This window comes from Panthera pardus, unplaced genomic scaffold (assembly GCF_024362965.1).
Source record: "Panthera pardus isolate Hobbes unplaced genomic scaffold, ASM2436296v1 HiC_scaffold_2, whole genome shotgun sequence".
NCBI classification, from domain to species: domain Eukaryota; kingdom Metazoa; phylum Chordata; class Mammalia; order Carnivora; family Felidae; genus Panthera; species Panthera pardus.
The window spans coordinates 85602915-85620208 of NW_026526765.1; the positions used below are offsets into that span (position 1 = coordinate 85602915).

General features: G+C 38.9%; 1 protein-coding gene across 8 annotated transcripts in view; it reads right to left on the reverse strand.

Moving 5' to 3' along the window:
• ADGRV1 (adhesion G protein-coupled receptor V1) overlaps nucleotides 1-17294 on the reverse strand; it is a 590892-nt gene that overhangs the window by 62728 nt on the left and 510870 nt on the right. For 7 of the 8 annotated variants that reach the window (XM_053907199.1, XM_053907200.1, XM_053907201.1 and 4 more), the window contains one exon: nucleotides 5008-5129. In XM_053907199.1, the coding sequence (XP_053763174.1) occupies nucleotides 5008-5129 (122 nt within the window). Of the gene's footprint in view, nucleotides 1-5007; nucleotides 5130-17294 lie in introns of those variants that run through there. The other variant, XM_053907202.1, reaches the window with a different exon arrangement.

Below are 17294 nucleotides of genomic sequence, written 5' to 3' on the forward strand. Positions count from 1 at the left end.
AACCAGACCTCTAAAAACAGAAAACAAACTGATGACTGCCAGGGGGGAAGTGGGGGTGGGAGGATAGGCATAATGAGTGAAGAGGAGTGGGAGACACAGGCTTCCAGTTACAGAATAAGTCACAGCAATGAAAGGCACAGCATATAGAACACAGTCAATGATATCATAATAGTGTAGTATAGTGACAATAATTACACTTATGGTCAACACAGCATAATGTGTACAGAGATGTTGAATCACTATGTTGTACACTTGAAACTAATGTAACATTGTGTGTCAACTATACTCAAATAAAAAAAAAATTTTTAAGATTTCCTTTTAAGGGTGCCTGGCTGGCTCAGTCGATTGAACATGCGACCCTTGATCTTGGGTGGTAGTTCGAGCCCCCATGTTGGGGGTAGAGTTTACTTTAAAAACAAACAAACAAAAAGATTCCCTTTTTAAAATTTCATCAAACAATAAATATACAAAAATTTAGATTATTATAAAAAGATAACTTTCATCTGTTAGTCTCTGGGCACCTAATCACATAATAATAGTCTGGATAAAATAATAGTCTCTATCACATAATAATAATCTGGATAAAAAAATGAAGCAGTAATCCCCTTTGAGCAAAATACAGTAGCCAAGCATAAGATACACACTTTTGTGGGTGCAGATATTGACAAAAGCCAGTTAAAAAAAATACAAAGCCAATAAAAAATAATACTAACCACTAAGTCTTCATGGAACATACTTGGAAGATCTTACTACCATACAGCCATATTCTATGAAAATGCCCAAGTTGATGACATGAGACAGTTTACAAACTAAATGAACTCCAACGAACCGTAGAGAAATCATATTTTTCAAGTGTTTCTTTTTAAAAAAAATTTTTTTTTAACGTTTATTTATTTTTGAGACAGAGAGAAACAGAGCATGAACGGGGGAGGGGTAGGGAGGGGGAGACACAGAATCTGAAACAGGCTCTGTGTTTCATAAGGGAGTTCGAGGGGGGCTCGAACTCACAGACTGCGAGATCATGACCTGAGCCGAAGTCGGATGCTTAACCGACCGAGCCACCCAGGCGCCCCTCAAGTGTTTCTTAACAGGCAATTCTTTTAGGAATGATTAACTGAGCACTGGTACCAGGAAGGTACTGGTGTGCCAGAATGGCACATAAGCTCGTGGCTTCCAGAGTGCCACAGAGATGGAATGAAACTCATTAAATATGCGTTTGAGATGTTTTTAGTTTTTACATATACTTAGCTTTGATTAAGTTCCTCTAAGAAACAGGCCATAACAATTACGTTTATATCTCACCATGAAATATAGTTTAATGTCCAACAGTCCTCGTTTATTAGTAAACTTGCATAAGTGCTCCACAGACTTTTTCGTGTATATGTGGTTTGATAGGTTATACTGGCTACCACCTTAACCTTGAGGTTCACGTTTATTTAACTGCTGGTGACTGGTTCAATCATGGATTTCAGGTGTCTAACCTCCACTGAATCCCTCCAATTTCTCTCTAAGCAGTCTGTTTCTTGACCATCTATCTTCCAACCCACCATAGTTTGCTATTTACTTTCTGCCTAGAAACTTCTCTGAACTTTTTACCACTTTTAGGCTCAAGCTTTCAACCCATTTTTCTCAACAAATGTCCTTGCTTCTTGACTTTCAGAGAAAAGAGAGAGCATTAGATGCAAATTCCAACTTTCCTCACTTCCAGCTTCCAAATGGTTTTCCATGTTCCTCCCTCTCTCCCTAGCCTCAGAGAGAGAAACATCTCTCCTCCATCACTTCTGTTCTTCCTGCCCTGTCCATGATCTTGCCACAGCAAAGAGTCTTTCTTTCCTCCACTTGTCAGTTTCTCCTTCTTTGTTGGTTCTTTTCACAAGAAAACAGAAACAAAAAATCTCCTTTGAACCAACCAGCCAAACATCCTTCCTAAGCTATTACTTTATCTCTCTTTCTAGACTCCATTCAACTTCTTGGATAAAAATATTTGCTCCTCATGTGAGGTACAGTACAATTGCTTAATATGTTATGCCATTTAATTAAATCACACCATAATCCTAAATAGTATGTATTCCCATTTCACAGATGAAGAAAGTAGAAAAAAATTTGTATCCATGACTCGTCAGCTGGATAGATTGGTGGAGTTAGGATCATGTTCACTATATCAGCAGTTCTCAAACTGTGGTCCCTAGCCTGGCTGTCTCAGCATCATCTGTGAAACTGCTAGAAAAGCAAACTTCCAGATCTGCTCAGATCTACTGTATCAGAAACTCTCAGTGTGGGGCCTGACAACCTGTGTTTCAACAAGCCCTTTACATGATTTTGCTGCAAGCCACAGGTGGGGAACATTGCACTGCACCACAATGCCCCTCGGTCCTCAGCCTATTTATCTTCTCTGCTGCACTTGACAGTTAGTTAGTATTGTTTTCTTCTGAAACTTTCTTTTCTACCAGAAACTCCAAACTCTTCTATTCTAGTTCCCTTTCATTAATAATCTCTTTCTGTAGCTCTCTCCTAAAACCTAGTTACTAAATTATTATTATTATACAATTATTAACTAAAATTAACTTTACTAATGACTCCCACATCTTACCAACTCACCAACCTCACTGCGTATTTCCTAGAACCCTATGCCTGATGTGATCTTCATGTTGACTAAAGATGTTGGTACCCAGCCATTCACCTGAGCCTGGCATTTCTACATGATGTTGCTCTCTGATACTCCACATCCCTACATTTTATTGGCTAACCAAATTCCATTAATGGTTATCTTTACAATTCTCAAACCTGTCACCTGCTCTCTATTCCCAGGTATGCTGCTGAAATATTATAGGCTGGACTATGATAGGAGCCCACCTCTAACTGGAGCTGTTCCACATTTCGTTACCTTCCTAAATGTTTCCAGTCATCCTTCTAAAAAGTAGTACAAGCAAGTGATTCCCAATCAAAATTTAAAAAATTTTAAAAACAAATCAGAGCAAAACAAATAAAAACTCCAACTTTGATGGCTTCCTACTGCTTAAAAGCTGAAGTTCAACATCCCTTCCAAAGCATGGTAACATGGCACTGAGGCCAACTTACCCTCGTCTGTCTCGGCTCCCAGCATTACCTTCCGAACCGCAAAGCCTTTCTTCTTGCCACCCTCACCCCAACTCTTCTCTAAATCTCGGCGAGATTAATCAGTTCCCTTTTGTACTGCCCAGACTAACACTGTTTCTCTGCCTGAAATGCTCATCTCTAACCATACACTCATCACTTACTTAACATTAAAGGTATTGCAAACTCAATGGCAGGTAAAGTGAATGAACGAAGTCTATCCCATGTATAATAAGATCACATGCCCCATCTAAAGGGGGAAGCATCCACTTAGGACTTGCCAATTGCTGCCAAGCAAGTACTGCTATTAAAGAAAAGCCAGAAATTCAAGTTTTTATGTGAGATTTCTCAATTTTAAAAGTTTGCAGCAAATATTAAACAATTTTTTAAAGAGTTTTTTTTTAATGTTTTATTTTTCTATTTTTGAGAACAGGGGGAGGGGCAGAAAGGGAGGGGGACAGAAGATCCGAAGCAGGCTTCGTGCAGACAGCAGCAAGTCTGATGTGGGGCTCGAATTCACAAACAGTGGTGAGATCATGACCTGAGCTGAAGTTGGGACTCTCAATGACTGAGCCACCCAGCTGCCCCCAAATATGAAACAATTTAAAACACTGTTCTGTATACCACTGTGTGTCCACAAAATAAAATACATCTGCAGGCTGCCAGTGTGGACCTCGGTGTTAGTTCCAACAGACCCCTGGGATTCAAAGCTGACCAGACAGGGCCTCTGATCTGAAGGGCTCACTTCCGGGGCTCATCTCAAATGCTAGCACTTGCAGGAGTAAACAGGTGCTTCACTCAACCCTTTTGTTTGCACGGCACCTGGCATAGTGTATTCTAACCGCTGTTTACTCCCTTGAATCATCACATTGTAAAGGAGCAGGCCTGTCCCCTCCACCCTGGGACTGTAGCATTAACACAATGTGCCAGCAGCAGGTGCTTGATGATCTCTGTGGCTATACAGAGATGTCTACACACCTCCTTGTATCAACCTGATGCCAAACTTTCAAGTTACTTTGTATTTTCTGTCCTTCCTAAATCCATATTATGATTTGCTTAGGCACTGGGCTGGAAGATATGCTGTCACTAAATAATTTGTTTCCTTAAAATCCTTAAAATGAAATCAAAATATGCTTTGAGTCTCGTTTCAGTTGTATGCTGTAATCCTAACAGGTTTTTCTACTCATGTTCCTTGCAACATGGTGGTCCAAATAAGGACTTTTTAGAGAGATCTTTGGTAAATTCAAGATATTATTTTGGTCTGGGACAGACCTTTTCACTTTGGAAAATAAGGAAAATGAGTTCATTTGTTCCATTTGTTAATTTCAGGGTGCAACTTTTTTTCCATTTAACAAAAGCACTAAAAAAGTCAGCTTTAATTTTTGCTATAGTTATATAATTCCTAGTTATGCTATCCAAGCACGCTCACAAAACTAATTTAAGCTGGGCATTGCCAGACTTAGAGGATGTCAATCATTTTTCAGTGAACCAAAACACTCTCATTTCACTAAGCACCAGGCGTAAGAGTGGACTGCTTGAACACTGCTATCTATTTCACTCTTCAATTGCTCTAACATCTAGACACAGCCACCGTCCATGGTTACCTGCTGCAAAGTTTATAAACATCAATCCTGCTGAAAAAGAAATATGTTTTTGTATTTACTCAGATGTTATCTAAATAAAGGAGGGTAAATATTTTACCCTTTATATTATCAGTATAAACAGCAAGTTAGAAGCCCAGCCATATTTTAGGTATTAAAGATTCAGCCCTTGATCATTTTATTCTGCAACTTTGCGTGATGTTGTGTGTAAAAATTCACCTACGTGTAGGCACTTGATTCCTTTACATTGAAACTCCATGCCCGTGTTCATGAGCATACATGTGTTCCACCAGCAACCGGACTGTAAGCTTACCTGTAGACTGTTGAAAATGACAAAGAGGACCAACATCCAGAAGTGTCTGTAAGCCATGTGCAGGCCTCCCCAAAGCCATGTCACAGAAATCAGGGCAAAGAGATATAAAACCAGCGGGACTTCTAGAAATAAAAAAAAAATTTTTTTTTGAGCTCTGGGATCCTGCATAGTCACAGATACACACAAATGTATATTGGCTCCTTTCTTGTAACACTCTGTATGCCTAAGTACCCATTTTGAAAGAACAACCTTGGAAATCCCATTCTTATGCCAGAAAAGAGAGGGCACATTGCTGAGTCCACATTCTTTCTGTTTTCCTGATGGGGCTGGGGGGGTGGGGTGGTGGTGCAGAATGAGAACTGTTCCTCTCCTAGACTACCACCTGCTGGACTGTTCAGGAAGTGCCATGAACAACTGCAGAGATGCAATCACATTTCATCCCCAGGTAAATCCCCTTAAAAGCTTTCCACCAGAAAATGACAGGCAGCGGTGTTGCTCTGGAAATTAGCGTAGTCCAACCCAACAATTTAAAACACAAATGATATAAAAACTAGCTTGTGTGTCATGGAAAAGTATGTACTCATCCCTTTTTTTTTCTGACAGAGAAGACACCAAACTTTATAGCTAATGTTAGAGTAAAGGTGAAGTGACAGGTTTGCTAGTGTGAACACTAAGCTTATTCTGGCTGCTGTTTCTCGTGCAAGTTGTTTCTGTAGTTTTCAGGAGAGATCTCTTCAGGGCCAAGGACTTCATTACTCATTTGTCTTTGATATTTGCATTGTAGAATAATAACCTTAAAAAGGGGATTTTATTATTTAAATGACTACCTATAGTAGACGTGAAAAGCGAATCAGATCATAACAGCTGCAAATAAACACATTTCAAGCTGTCTGAAAGACATCAGGATGGACCACACCATTGACAACTCTTAGGACAGACTTCAAGGTCCAAATACACCCACCATTTTACCAAGTAATGCCTAAAATTTACATGCACTCTGAAAATGTGAATAGTTAAATAATATGACTTTAGCAATTTTAAAATTTTATTTTGAAACAATGTCAAACTTACAGAAGAGCTGTAAGTACAGTATGACAACATAGTTTTTCTTTTCCCTGAACCACTTGAAAGTTGCCTTCCTCCATCACCTTCTGAATACTTTATTTTTTTAAATATATTTTTTAAGCTAACATTTTTTAAGTTTATTTTTTTTAGTAACCTCTACATGCACTATGGGGCTCGAACTCCTGGCCCCAAGATCAGGAGTGACACCCTCTTCTGACAGAGCCTGCCAGGAGCCCCAAAACTTAATTTTTCTGTTGTTTTCATTTTTCCCTCTGAAAACTTTAATGTGTATTTTCTACAAAGATTTTCTCCTACATAAACACAATAGGACCATCAAATCAGGAAATCAGTACTCATATATTCCTGCCATCCTCAGATCCCATTCAAGATTGTCCATTATTTCTGTTATCTTTTTTGCAGCGGAAAGGTACAGCTGACATGTTTCTGTAGTCTCCTTTAATCCCAAACAGTTCATCTGTATGTCCTTGGCTTTTATGACTGACACTTTTGAAGATTACCGGCCAGTTTTTCCTGTGGAGTGTCCTTAAATTTGAGTTCATCTGATCTCTTCCTGTGATTCAGATTAAAAAATTTGGCAAAAGTCACAGAACTGATACTGGGTTCTTGTTATAGCATTCTTTTATTGGGTGGCACAAAAATTCCATTTGTCCCATTAGGCTGCTCATTCAGGTCATGTGATTAAGGTAGTGGCTGCACAGATTCTCTACTGTGAAGTCAGTCTGTTTTCCTTTGTGATTACTAATTATCTGTGTGGGATTACTTTGAAACTGGATAAAACCCTTCCTCTTATCAAATGTGTGATTTATCCATTATTTATTTTTATAATATGGACTCACAGATTCTCAATTTATTTAAAGGGTTATTGGGGTGCCTGGGTGGCTCAGTAGCTTAAGTGTCTGACTTGATTTCCTCAGGTCATGATCTCACGGTTCATGGGTTTGAGGCTTGTCTCCCCTCCTCCACTCGTGCTGTCCCTGTCTCTCTCAAAATAAATAAATAAACTTGAAAAAAGGGTTATTACTGACTACTATCATTTTGATGCCCAAATTATCCTGAATTTGATTAATGGAAGCCCTTACAAGATAAGATGGCATCTGTGCCCTTTGTGCCTTTTGTTACGTTCTCATGATTCTGTAAGTACTTCCTTGATTTCTGGCCCAACAAGATGTTTCAAACTTATCTTGTACTTTCCCTGATCCAGTTCTGGTTTCTTTTTGGGGAGAATGGCATTTAGAAACCAAGATTAGGTGGTCAATACGCTCGCTATTATTGGGGTGTTTCTGCTCCTAAGCCCTCTCTGTAGACAGAGCTAGAGAATCTATGTAGGTACACATATGAACACACCACACACACACACACACACACACACACACACACACGTTTACATCTAGATTACTGTAGCTATTTCTATGTAATGAACATGATTAGTTCACACTAATATTTCCAAATCCAATCCAAACCACAGGGTTAATTCTCACTTTTTTTCCTTTAATTTGTGTAAATCTCTTGTCTGTTGTTAAGAAATCTAGTTCTCGTTATTCTTAATATATTTATCTATTTGACCAATTGCCCTAGTTGATTGTACCTAATCTCTGGGTGCTGTTATTCCTTCTCTTGCACAGATGACCCCTCAAGCTTATTTGGGTTCTGACATCTCAAGCTGGGCTGTACCCCATCCCTCACACAGATGCCCCCCTCACAACGAACAGGGTTCCCACACTCCATGCTTGAACATCTTCCTGTGGATGGTAATTGTGAAGAGGGCTTTAGGATGGAATTCTTTGAGAAGGGAAGGGAAAGGCAAAAAAAGAAACAGGACAAAAGAAAGGAAAGAAAGGGAAAGGGGGAGGGGAAGAGGAAAATGGAACCTGAACATTCTTTTTTTTTTTTTTTTTTTTTTGAGGAGAAAAAAAGCCTTTAAAAAGACACTATGCTGGTATCTTCCCAAAAATACCCTTCATAAAAAAATATAAAATTGCCTGAGTTATTATAACTTCACAGAGAAAATAAGAATAATATAAGACACGGCTTATACAGATGAATAATTCCTTTGTCATTAATGCCTTACAGCAGGACAGGGGAAAATATATTAAGATTTATTTAAATTTTATAAAAATTCATTTTTGTTTAATGAAATCATACAATTTGATAAAGGGCCAGAGGCTCATTTTTACTAATGACAAGATACCCTAATATTTAGGAAACTTCCTATGCTATACTCATTAAATTTTTTAAAGATTAGGTATTAACTCTGGCAATTGCATTCTTTGTTCCACTGTGTAAGTACAAAATTCTATTTATGGCTCTGTGCAGAGTACAAAAGGACATGCATACTCTGCATGGAAAACTAGGAACCCAATTTTCAAAATTTGGCCTTCATGTTCCTCTAAAGTGCCTAGCCCAACAAGTGCTGTGTGCTGACAGAGCTCAGTGGGGGAGCTGAGAGAGCATACAGGGGCCTGACCAGAAACACCCAGGCCTATGTTTTTCTGGAACTCTGCAGACAAGTGTGGTGGCTTGGCACCCCAGATCAGAAACTCTGCAAGGAAGAAAGCCAGGCATAAATAACTCAGCGAGTTGAACAATAAACCCCAGGCTGGTTTTTCAGCAGTGCAACAACGCTGAGGACATGATTTCAGGTGGAAGAAACATATCTAGGGGTACATCCAGATTTTGTGGGCCTGAAGTTCATAAAACTTGAAGAGATATCTTTAAAAAAATAAAAACTGCAAAAAGCAAAATTAGGCATAAAATCTTGGAAAGGGCCTATATGCAAGGGAGAGGCTCTAAAACTTAAAACTTCATCAGCTTTATGCTAACCCACCTCTGAGGACGTACCTTCACCCTCTTTGGGGCCTGGAGTAACTGACCACAGGGAAAAGGGCTGTTGGGAGTGGGTGATGGGGACAGACGTGGGGTGGGGGTGGTGGTGGGTGGTGATGCTAATAGCTACTGGGAATTCCATTTGGTAAGCAGAAAATTAATGCTGCACTTAGTGAAAATCATATTGGTTGTATATTTCAGAAGCTGACATTTCACATTTGGTGAACGACTAGTAACTTTTCTGTTGACTGTATAAGTCAGTGCTTACCGAAACAGGTATTTACAACCGGCCACACTAGAAACTTATGTTTACAGGTGAATTTGTTAGAAAACAGAACTTCAATGGCTCTAGGTACTATCACCAGAAACATCTTTGCTGCAAGCATTTTGGGGGCAAACATTTTAGCAAAGTTAAAAAGGCAACTGGTTGAGGGTTTGGTTCATTTTTCCACTGACACACTACACTCATTTTATATAAATCTTAGCCTTCAGAATGGTCTCTACACTGGCACCGAGTTTTGAACCAACATTTCCTATAGAACTTTAGGATGTCTATCAGTGAACTGTGACACTGTGCCAATAACCAACAGTGTCGAAGGGCTTTTACAATGTACTTCAAAGCTCAGTTACAAATATGCATCCTAGTGTTTGGAAACTGGTAACTCTGCTAATAAAGGAAGAAATTTTAGTGAAACAAAAAAAGTGTGACGATGAACAAGGAGATGAATTAACAAACAAACAAAAGTATAGCACTATGAATGAAAGCCTCTGAAGACAAATGCTTAGGTACAATCCACAAAATAAAACCTGATACCTGTTCAGGCAATCTACACACATTTAAAAGGTATTCAGAGGTGGGGGGCCTGGGTGGCTCGGTCCATTAAGCATTCAGCTCAGGTCATGATCTCATTGTTCACGAGGTCAAGCTGACAGCACACAGCCTGCTTGGGATTCTCTCTCTCTCGCCCTCTCTCTGCCCCTCTCCTACTTGCCTCTTTCTGTCTCTCTCAAAATAAAGAAATAAACTTTAAAAAAAAAAAAAAAGCACACAGAAAAATAATAAAATGTATTCAGGGGTTCCTGGCTGGCTTAGTCAGTACATCATGCGACTCTTGATGTTGGGGTCATGGGTTCAAGCCCCACATTGGGCATGGAGCCCATGTAAAAAAAATAAAATGTATTAAAACATTTTGTATTCACAATAAGGTCTTTTTAATTTTGCTATTCATTTTTCATATTTCATCATGTTCTTCTTCATGAATGCCCTCTTTTATTTTTCATGACTTTTATCTTTTACAGCCAAATTGCTTTATTGCCTATTAGTTATGTGGTGATTTTGTTGGCAGTGAAAATGGTTGCTATTGTATATACATACGATGGAATATTACTCAGTCTTAAAAAGGAATGAAATTCTGACATGTGCTGCAATGTGGATGAATGTTGAAAACATTATGTTGATTAGAATAAGCCAGACAAATATTGTAGGATTCCATTTACATGAGGTGCCTGGAGTAGGCAAATTCCTCTAGACAGAAAGTAGAAGAGAGGTCACCAGGGACTGAGAAAAATGGGGAATAGGAAATTCTGTTTATCGGGTACAGAGTTCATGTTTGAGTTGATGAAAAACTTCTGGAAATGGATAGTGGTGATGGTTGCACAACATTGTGAACGTACTTTTTGCCACTGAATTGTACGCTTAAAAATGGTTAAAATGGTAAATTTTGTGTTATGTATATTTTACTACAATTTTTCGTTAAGGTCATGCTAAAAAAGATAGGCTGGTGTGAAGATGAAGTTCGATGACAAGGAGGGAAAAAAAAGAATCAAATCCTCAAAGTACTTGATTTAAATACTTAAATTAGCACGGAGTCATTAATGTGAAAAACGAAGTAGTCTGAAAAGGTTTTAGTGAAAGAAATTACTTGTGGAAAGGAAAAAAAAAATCAGCAAGTGGATATGTCATTTAGTACTTACCATCATTAAGAAAGTCTACTTATGGGATTTTGTAGATTCCATTGAGAATACATAAAATCTCTTTATGTTTTAGTGGAAAATATGATTTCAATGAATTTAATTGCCATTTTTAAAGAAAGTATGGTGCTGTATTATCTCTTCTCTTTGTAATTGCAGCCTTGGCTTTATTGCTATGCACCAGTGACAACAATAATGGCTTTATTATGGAAATCACACCTCATTTACATGAGGCTGAAATTTATTCTGTGTTTACAATCTTCTAAAGTACTTGTTTTAATTTTACCTCACTGACCTTCTGATTCTAACAATTTGGATGTGCTACTAAAACAAACTCATCAATGTAAAACAAGGAATGCAGCTGTGAAATAATGTGTAGATTTAAGATATTTATGGGGCTATTTCCAACAACAGGCATGTATTATTTTTAAATGAGAAAAAAAGGTAATTGAAAACAAGGTATAGAAAGGCCTTATTTCTAAATTATGGGCCTTTTATTCTGAAATTAGCAGATACTTGGAGGCAGAGAAATTTCATTGATCTGACCCATTTATTGGTGAGAACATATTAAGTGTGTTCTTAAGCTTTCTTAACAAGGGACGACACTAACCCCACAATGCACAGTCACCTACCAGTGTTCTCAGCAAATAAACCAAAAGTCCTGGAAGAATACAACAGGACACACAGTTCACAGAACTGCCAAGTCAGCATTAGGATACTGTGGGTAGAACAGATCATGAATCTACAAACACTTACAACAGAATCTGGAGACAGGAGCCACAGGACTTGGTTTTCCTGTTCTCTAAAGGGGTTTTTAAGAGCTCTTAAATGTTTGTTGCAGCAGGCTAGACTTTGCACATCTCTGCTCTCCGCTATATGCCAGGTTCTTCACTTTTCTTAGGCATCCTTTCTTTCTTTTTTTTTTACTTTTTTAATGTTTATTTATTTTTGAGACAGAGAGAGACAGAGCATGAACGGGGGAGGGTCAGAGAGAGGGAGACACAGAATCGGAAGCAGGCTCCAGGCTCTGAGCTGTCAGCACAGAGCCCGACGCGGGGCTAGAACTCACGGACTGCGAGATCATGACCTGAGCCGAAGTCGGATGCTTAACCAACTGAGCCACCCAGGTGCCCCTGTTAGGCATCCTTTCTAAATTCATAATCTCCACAGTCACTTTCTTTCAATGAGCACTTTAGGGACAGCAATTTCCAAATGTGCACCTCCATGTCCCTTGAGCTCTATAATTCCAGGTCTGGAGATTTCCCTTCCTCTCAGACTTTCTCTTCCTTCCTGGTACTAGTACAACCATTCACATAGATTGACCCCATGCCTCATTTCCCCTCATGTGCTGCACCACATGGGACGTGTGGGGGGGAACCATCCATGTTAAAGCGCTTGGCACAAAACCTGGCACAAAGCACAAGCTCAGTAAGCCTTACCCACTATCATCCTTATTCTCATGACCATTATGACTTTAGTCAAGTTAGGCAAATAGTGCATGGCTATACATAGCCCCTTCTTACCTATTTGAAGAGCCCAAAAATCAGTTAATAAAAAAACACGTTGAGCTTTTTTTGTACCTGAATTTCCCAAAACTATTTGGCTACAGAACCCTTCTGGAGGCACCTGGGTGGCTCAGCTGCTTGAGCATCTGACTCCTTAACTTTTCTTTTTTAACGTTTTATTTATTTTTGGGAGACAGAGTGTGAGAGGGGAAGGGGCAGAGAGACAGCGAGACACAGAATCCCAAGCAGGCTCCAGGCTCTCAGCTGTCAGCACAGAGCCCGAGAGCATCTGACTCTTGATTTTGGCTCAGGTCACAATCTCACGGTGCGTGGGTCGAGCCCCATGTTTGTGCTGACAGCACAGAGCCTGCTTGGGATTCTCTCTCTGTCCCTCCTCAACCCTCAAAATAAATAAGTTAACCTAAAAAAAAAAAAAAAAAGAACCCTTCTGTTTACCTGACATAATCTGAAGATCACACTTGGAGGAGGGTTGCTGTCAGAGTGTAGACTATAATTTCCACCACATCCAAACTGTTACTGAAAACTTCCTGAGCAGCCTATTTATTTATTTGTTAAATGTTTATTTATCTATTTTTGAGAAAGAGAGAGAGAGCAAGTGAGCAGGGGAGGGGCAGAGAGAGAGACAGGGACAAAGGATCCAAAGCAGGCTCTGAGCTGACAGCAGGAAGCCTGATGTGGAGCTTGAACTCACAAAGCATGAGATCTTGGCCTGAGACAAGGTTGGATGCTTAACCAACAGAGCCATCCAGGTGCTCCCCTGCCAAGCCTATTTAAAATTTTTTTAACAATTATTTATTTTTGAGACAGAGAGAGAGAGACAAAGAGAGAGCAAGTGTTGAGTGGGGGAGGGGCAGAGAGAGAGAGAGAGAGAGAGAGAGAGAGAGAGGATATGAAGCTCTGTGCTGTGAGCCCTGAGCCTGACGCGGGCTCCAACTCACAACTGTGAGACCACAACCTGAGCCAAAATCAAGAGTCAGACACTTAATCGAATGAGCCACCCAGGCGCCCCCTTACCAGCCTATTTAAAATGGACCTCTCAGTGTCTTCTATTCTCTTTCCTCTCCCTTTTCTATTCTAGTCTAACCCACCCAATCCCACTTAAAACTGATGGCAATGAGTCTCAAGAAGGTATTGTGATTCACAAGAATAAACTTCAACTCTAGAAGGTAATTTAAGTAGCCTGCAGGACATCTTAGACAATGGGTACAGCAAACACAACTAATAGTGGGAGCCTACACATACCACCTTTGGACACGGATTTACCTGGACCCTTAACTGATAGGGGAAGAAAGCAAGCCTAATTTGGAAGGATCTGTACAGGTGAAAAAATGGATCTGTAGGCAGAGAAGAGAGTTAATCAATATTGGTCTAGAGTGTATTTTCCAGAGGCAGAGAGGAGGAATGTGAACAGGTTTTCAGAGGAGTCTCAAGGTCTCCGAGAACCTAAATAACGGTACTTTGTCACCAGCTGACTTAGGGCTGCCCTGGATGCTAAAGGACAGTCCAGTGTCAGGCCTACTTTGAGTGTGATTTATTGGGAATGAAAAAAAAATAGTACAAGCCTAGAATTATGGTCTCGCCTTGCAAAAGCTATATATAATTTTCAATTTGCAGACTATAATTTTGAATCTAAGGAGAATAATCAAGTTAGATGAGACATACCCACATAGACCTTGCACAAACTGTTATTAGAGTAATTCCATTTGAACCATGTACTTCAAAGTTGCCAGATAATATCCTCCGGGGGGGGGGGTGTCAAATAGGTCTGTGATACTTAAGGAAAAGGTTAAATGGTCTGTTTTCTTCTTGTGAGGAAGATGTCTTGGAACTATGGGGAGAATTATCACTTGGGTTCACAGCCAACATAGTGATTTTTAACACACTTCATAAACATTTCACACAATGACATTATGACAGAAGTTTTTAGGAGGTCTAGAACAAACACGAAGCCAGCCAACTAACAACTGAAGACTGGCTTAACCTAGTTTACTAACTACACTACCAGTTACTCAGCCATTAAAGAGTTCAAAACACTCATCCCCAGGCATGCTCAGACACCTAACAGCAATTTCCAACACATTTAGCTTCTATAATACTATGAAAATATACAATGTGTCTTTCAACCTGCTTACATCTATATTTTGAATCTTACTATATGGCCTCATAATTTTTGGAAATTAGGTTACTATGTATTTGGCCATGAATAACCAGTTATATTTTACAGATGGTTTGATAGGACACCACACAGTAGTCATTAAGAGTTAACAGGCTCACATTCAACACTGAAGTCTTGAGTCAATTCTGACACAATGTCTCATAAAAATTAATACTAAAGATGTGTTCAAGAAAATATTTTTACAGTGTGTTAAATATGTCAGTTCCAGAATTGTTTTCTGGTAGACCCTCAATCTGGATAAATGCCAGCTGACCTCACACTTATTTCCTTTAATTTGGTTCTCTAGCTATCACATTGCAAAACTGTAACACGAACTTAAAATTTTACTTTATTTTTATTTCGCTTGCCATGTCACTATTCTAAAAAGTCTACTTGAGCTAAATCCTTTGGATCTTCTCTGTCAATGTGATTAATTGCATCTCTTCTTCCTATGGCTATCAGATTATCAGGGCATTGTCTGGTCTTTTTTTTTTTTTTTTAATGTGTTTATTTATTCTGGTGGGGGGGCGGCGCAGAGAGAGAGTGAGGCAGAGGATCTGAAGTGGGCTCTGTGTGGACAGCAAAAACCCTGACACAGGGCTCCAACTCACAAATAGTGAGTTCATGACCTGAGTCAAAAAGGGACGCTTAACCTATTGAGCCACCCAGGTGCCCTAGGGCATTGTCTCATCTTCAAAATGATGTAATGTATTTCACAAAAGCTTTGAGGATATTACTTACGCTCTGTTGTTAAATAATATCTGTAAGTAGAGAAAACTAACACGAAACCCACATACAGAGCTGTTTGCAGGTATACACAATAATAACAGACCATAAAGTGGTATAATATCTGTGTTATACACAGGCTTATCATTGTTCATGTAAGCAATGGCACAGTACCCACAGGTGTGGCCAGGAATTTTATCCATGTGGAAGTAAACTAATATCTTATTGCTTATTCTTACTAACAACCTTGGACCAAGCCCTTACAGAGAAAATAAGAGGAACCATTGTGTTTAAGAAAGAAAGGCAATATCCAGATTGGATGCCATGTGTATCATTTACAGAGAAGGAGGCTGTCCAAGACGACAGTAACATCAATACGGATAATGTTTCTATATTAGTGACCAAAGTGATTTGTACCCAATGATATACCATTAAAATTTCTTTGTATATTTGTCATATGCGTATTACATATTTGGAATGTCATATGGACAGCTTAAAATCTGTGAGATCTTAATTCCAACCTTTTTTCTCTTTTTCTCCTCTTTCATTGGGAATTCAAATTGTTAATGGTTAGACTGATTCATGGGTATCTGATATTAGTAGCAAATTTTGTCCTAGGCTCAAAATTATGTTTCCACATTTTTTTTTTTTTAAGAGTAAGAGCACTGGATAAAGAAGATGTGGGAGGTACACACACACACACACACACACACACACAGGAATATTAAACAGCCATAAAAAGGATGAGATCTTGCCATCTACAACAACACAGATGTGCCTAGAGGGTAGCATGCTAAGTGAAATTAAATCAGACTGAGAAAGACGTATGATTTAACTTACATATGGAATCTAAACAACCAAACAAATGAATAAACAGACAAACAAAAAGCAGATACAGATCTATTAAACCTGCGAACAAACTGATGGATGCCAGAGGGGAGGTGGGTAGGAAGATGGGCAAAATGGAAGAAGGGGAGTGGGAGGTAGAGGCTTTCAGTTTCTGGATGAATAAGTCATAGGAATAAAAGTTACTGCATAGGGAGTGTAATCAATGATACTTATAGACTTGCATGGTGACAGATAGTAGCTAAGTTTGTGGTGAGCAAAGCATAATGTGTAGAGAAACTGAATCACAATGTCCTACACCTGAAACTAATGTAACATTGTGTGTCAAATATACTCAAATAAAATTTTTTAAAATTAAATCTCCCTTCCTTAGGGGCAAAAAAAGAGTGAGAGCATTGGAATTTTATTTAACTCTAGGTACCATGGTTTTGGCATTAGTAGATAAGACTAACGAAAGAGCAGCCATACAGTTTTTTTGGCCACTGTGCTTCCCAAGTCCCCAAAAGGAGCCATTTTTACTATTCGATTCTGTCTTTACTAGACAGGTCCTGCTACAGTTTGTGTTTGTTTCTATCCATTTGTTACTTTTTTTTTTTTAACCAGGTGCAATTTTGTGAAACGCATTTGTAAAAAAACAAATTTTTTTTCCTGGTTGATAAAGCAGCTTTAATATAACCACAGAATGAGTGTTTATTTGCAAATACTCTGGAATTTCCCTCTCCTTTCTCAGGAGAGAGGAAACCACCACACTTCTTAGAAATTGTATAATTAAATGAGTGTAAGGATCAAAAATTGTTCATTTCAATGACTTGTTAATTTACAACACTGATTTACACTATCTTTATAGAACTGTGCAATAGGGCTTCAAATTGTTCTTCAACAACCTCAGCCTTTCCTCCAATCCAATATCTACTTCTTTCTGTAAGTTGGTGCATCCTAATTATAAATCACATCATTTACTTTCCTGAAGGTTATTTATAATAAATTTTACAATTTGCTTCTGTCAAATTCCATTAAAAGAAAAAGATCTGTTTTGGATATGGGCCCTTGGCAAATTACACTTTTTTTAAAAAAAAAGCATGCACTGAGTTTGACTGGGTGGGATTTATTCACAAAAAAGGCAGAACTGCAGCTATAGGAGCAAGGACTCCGGA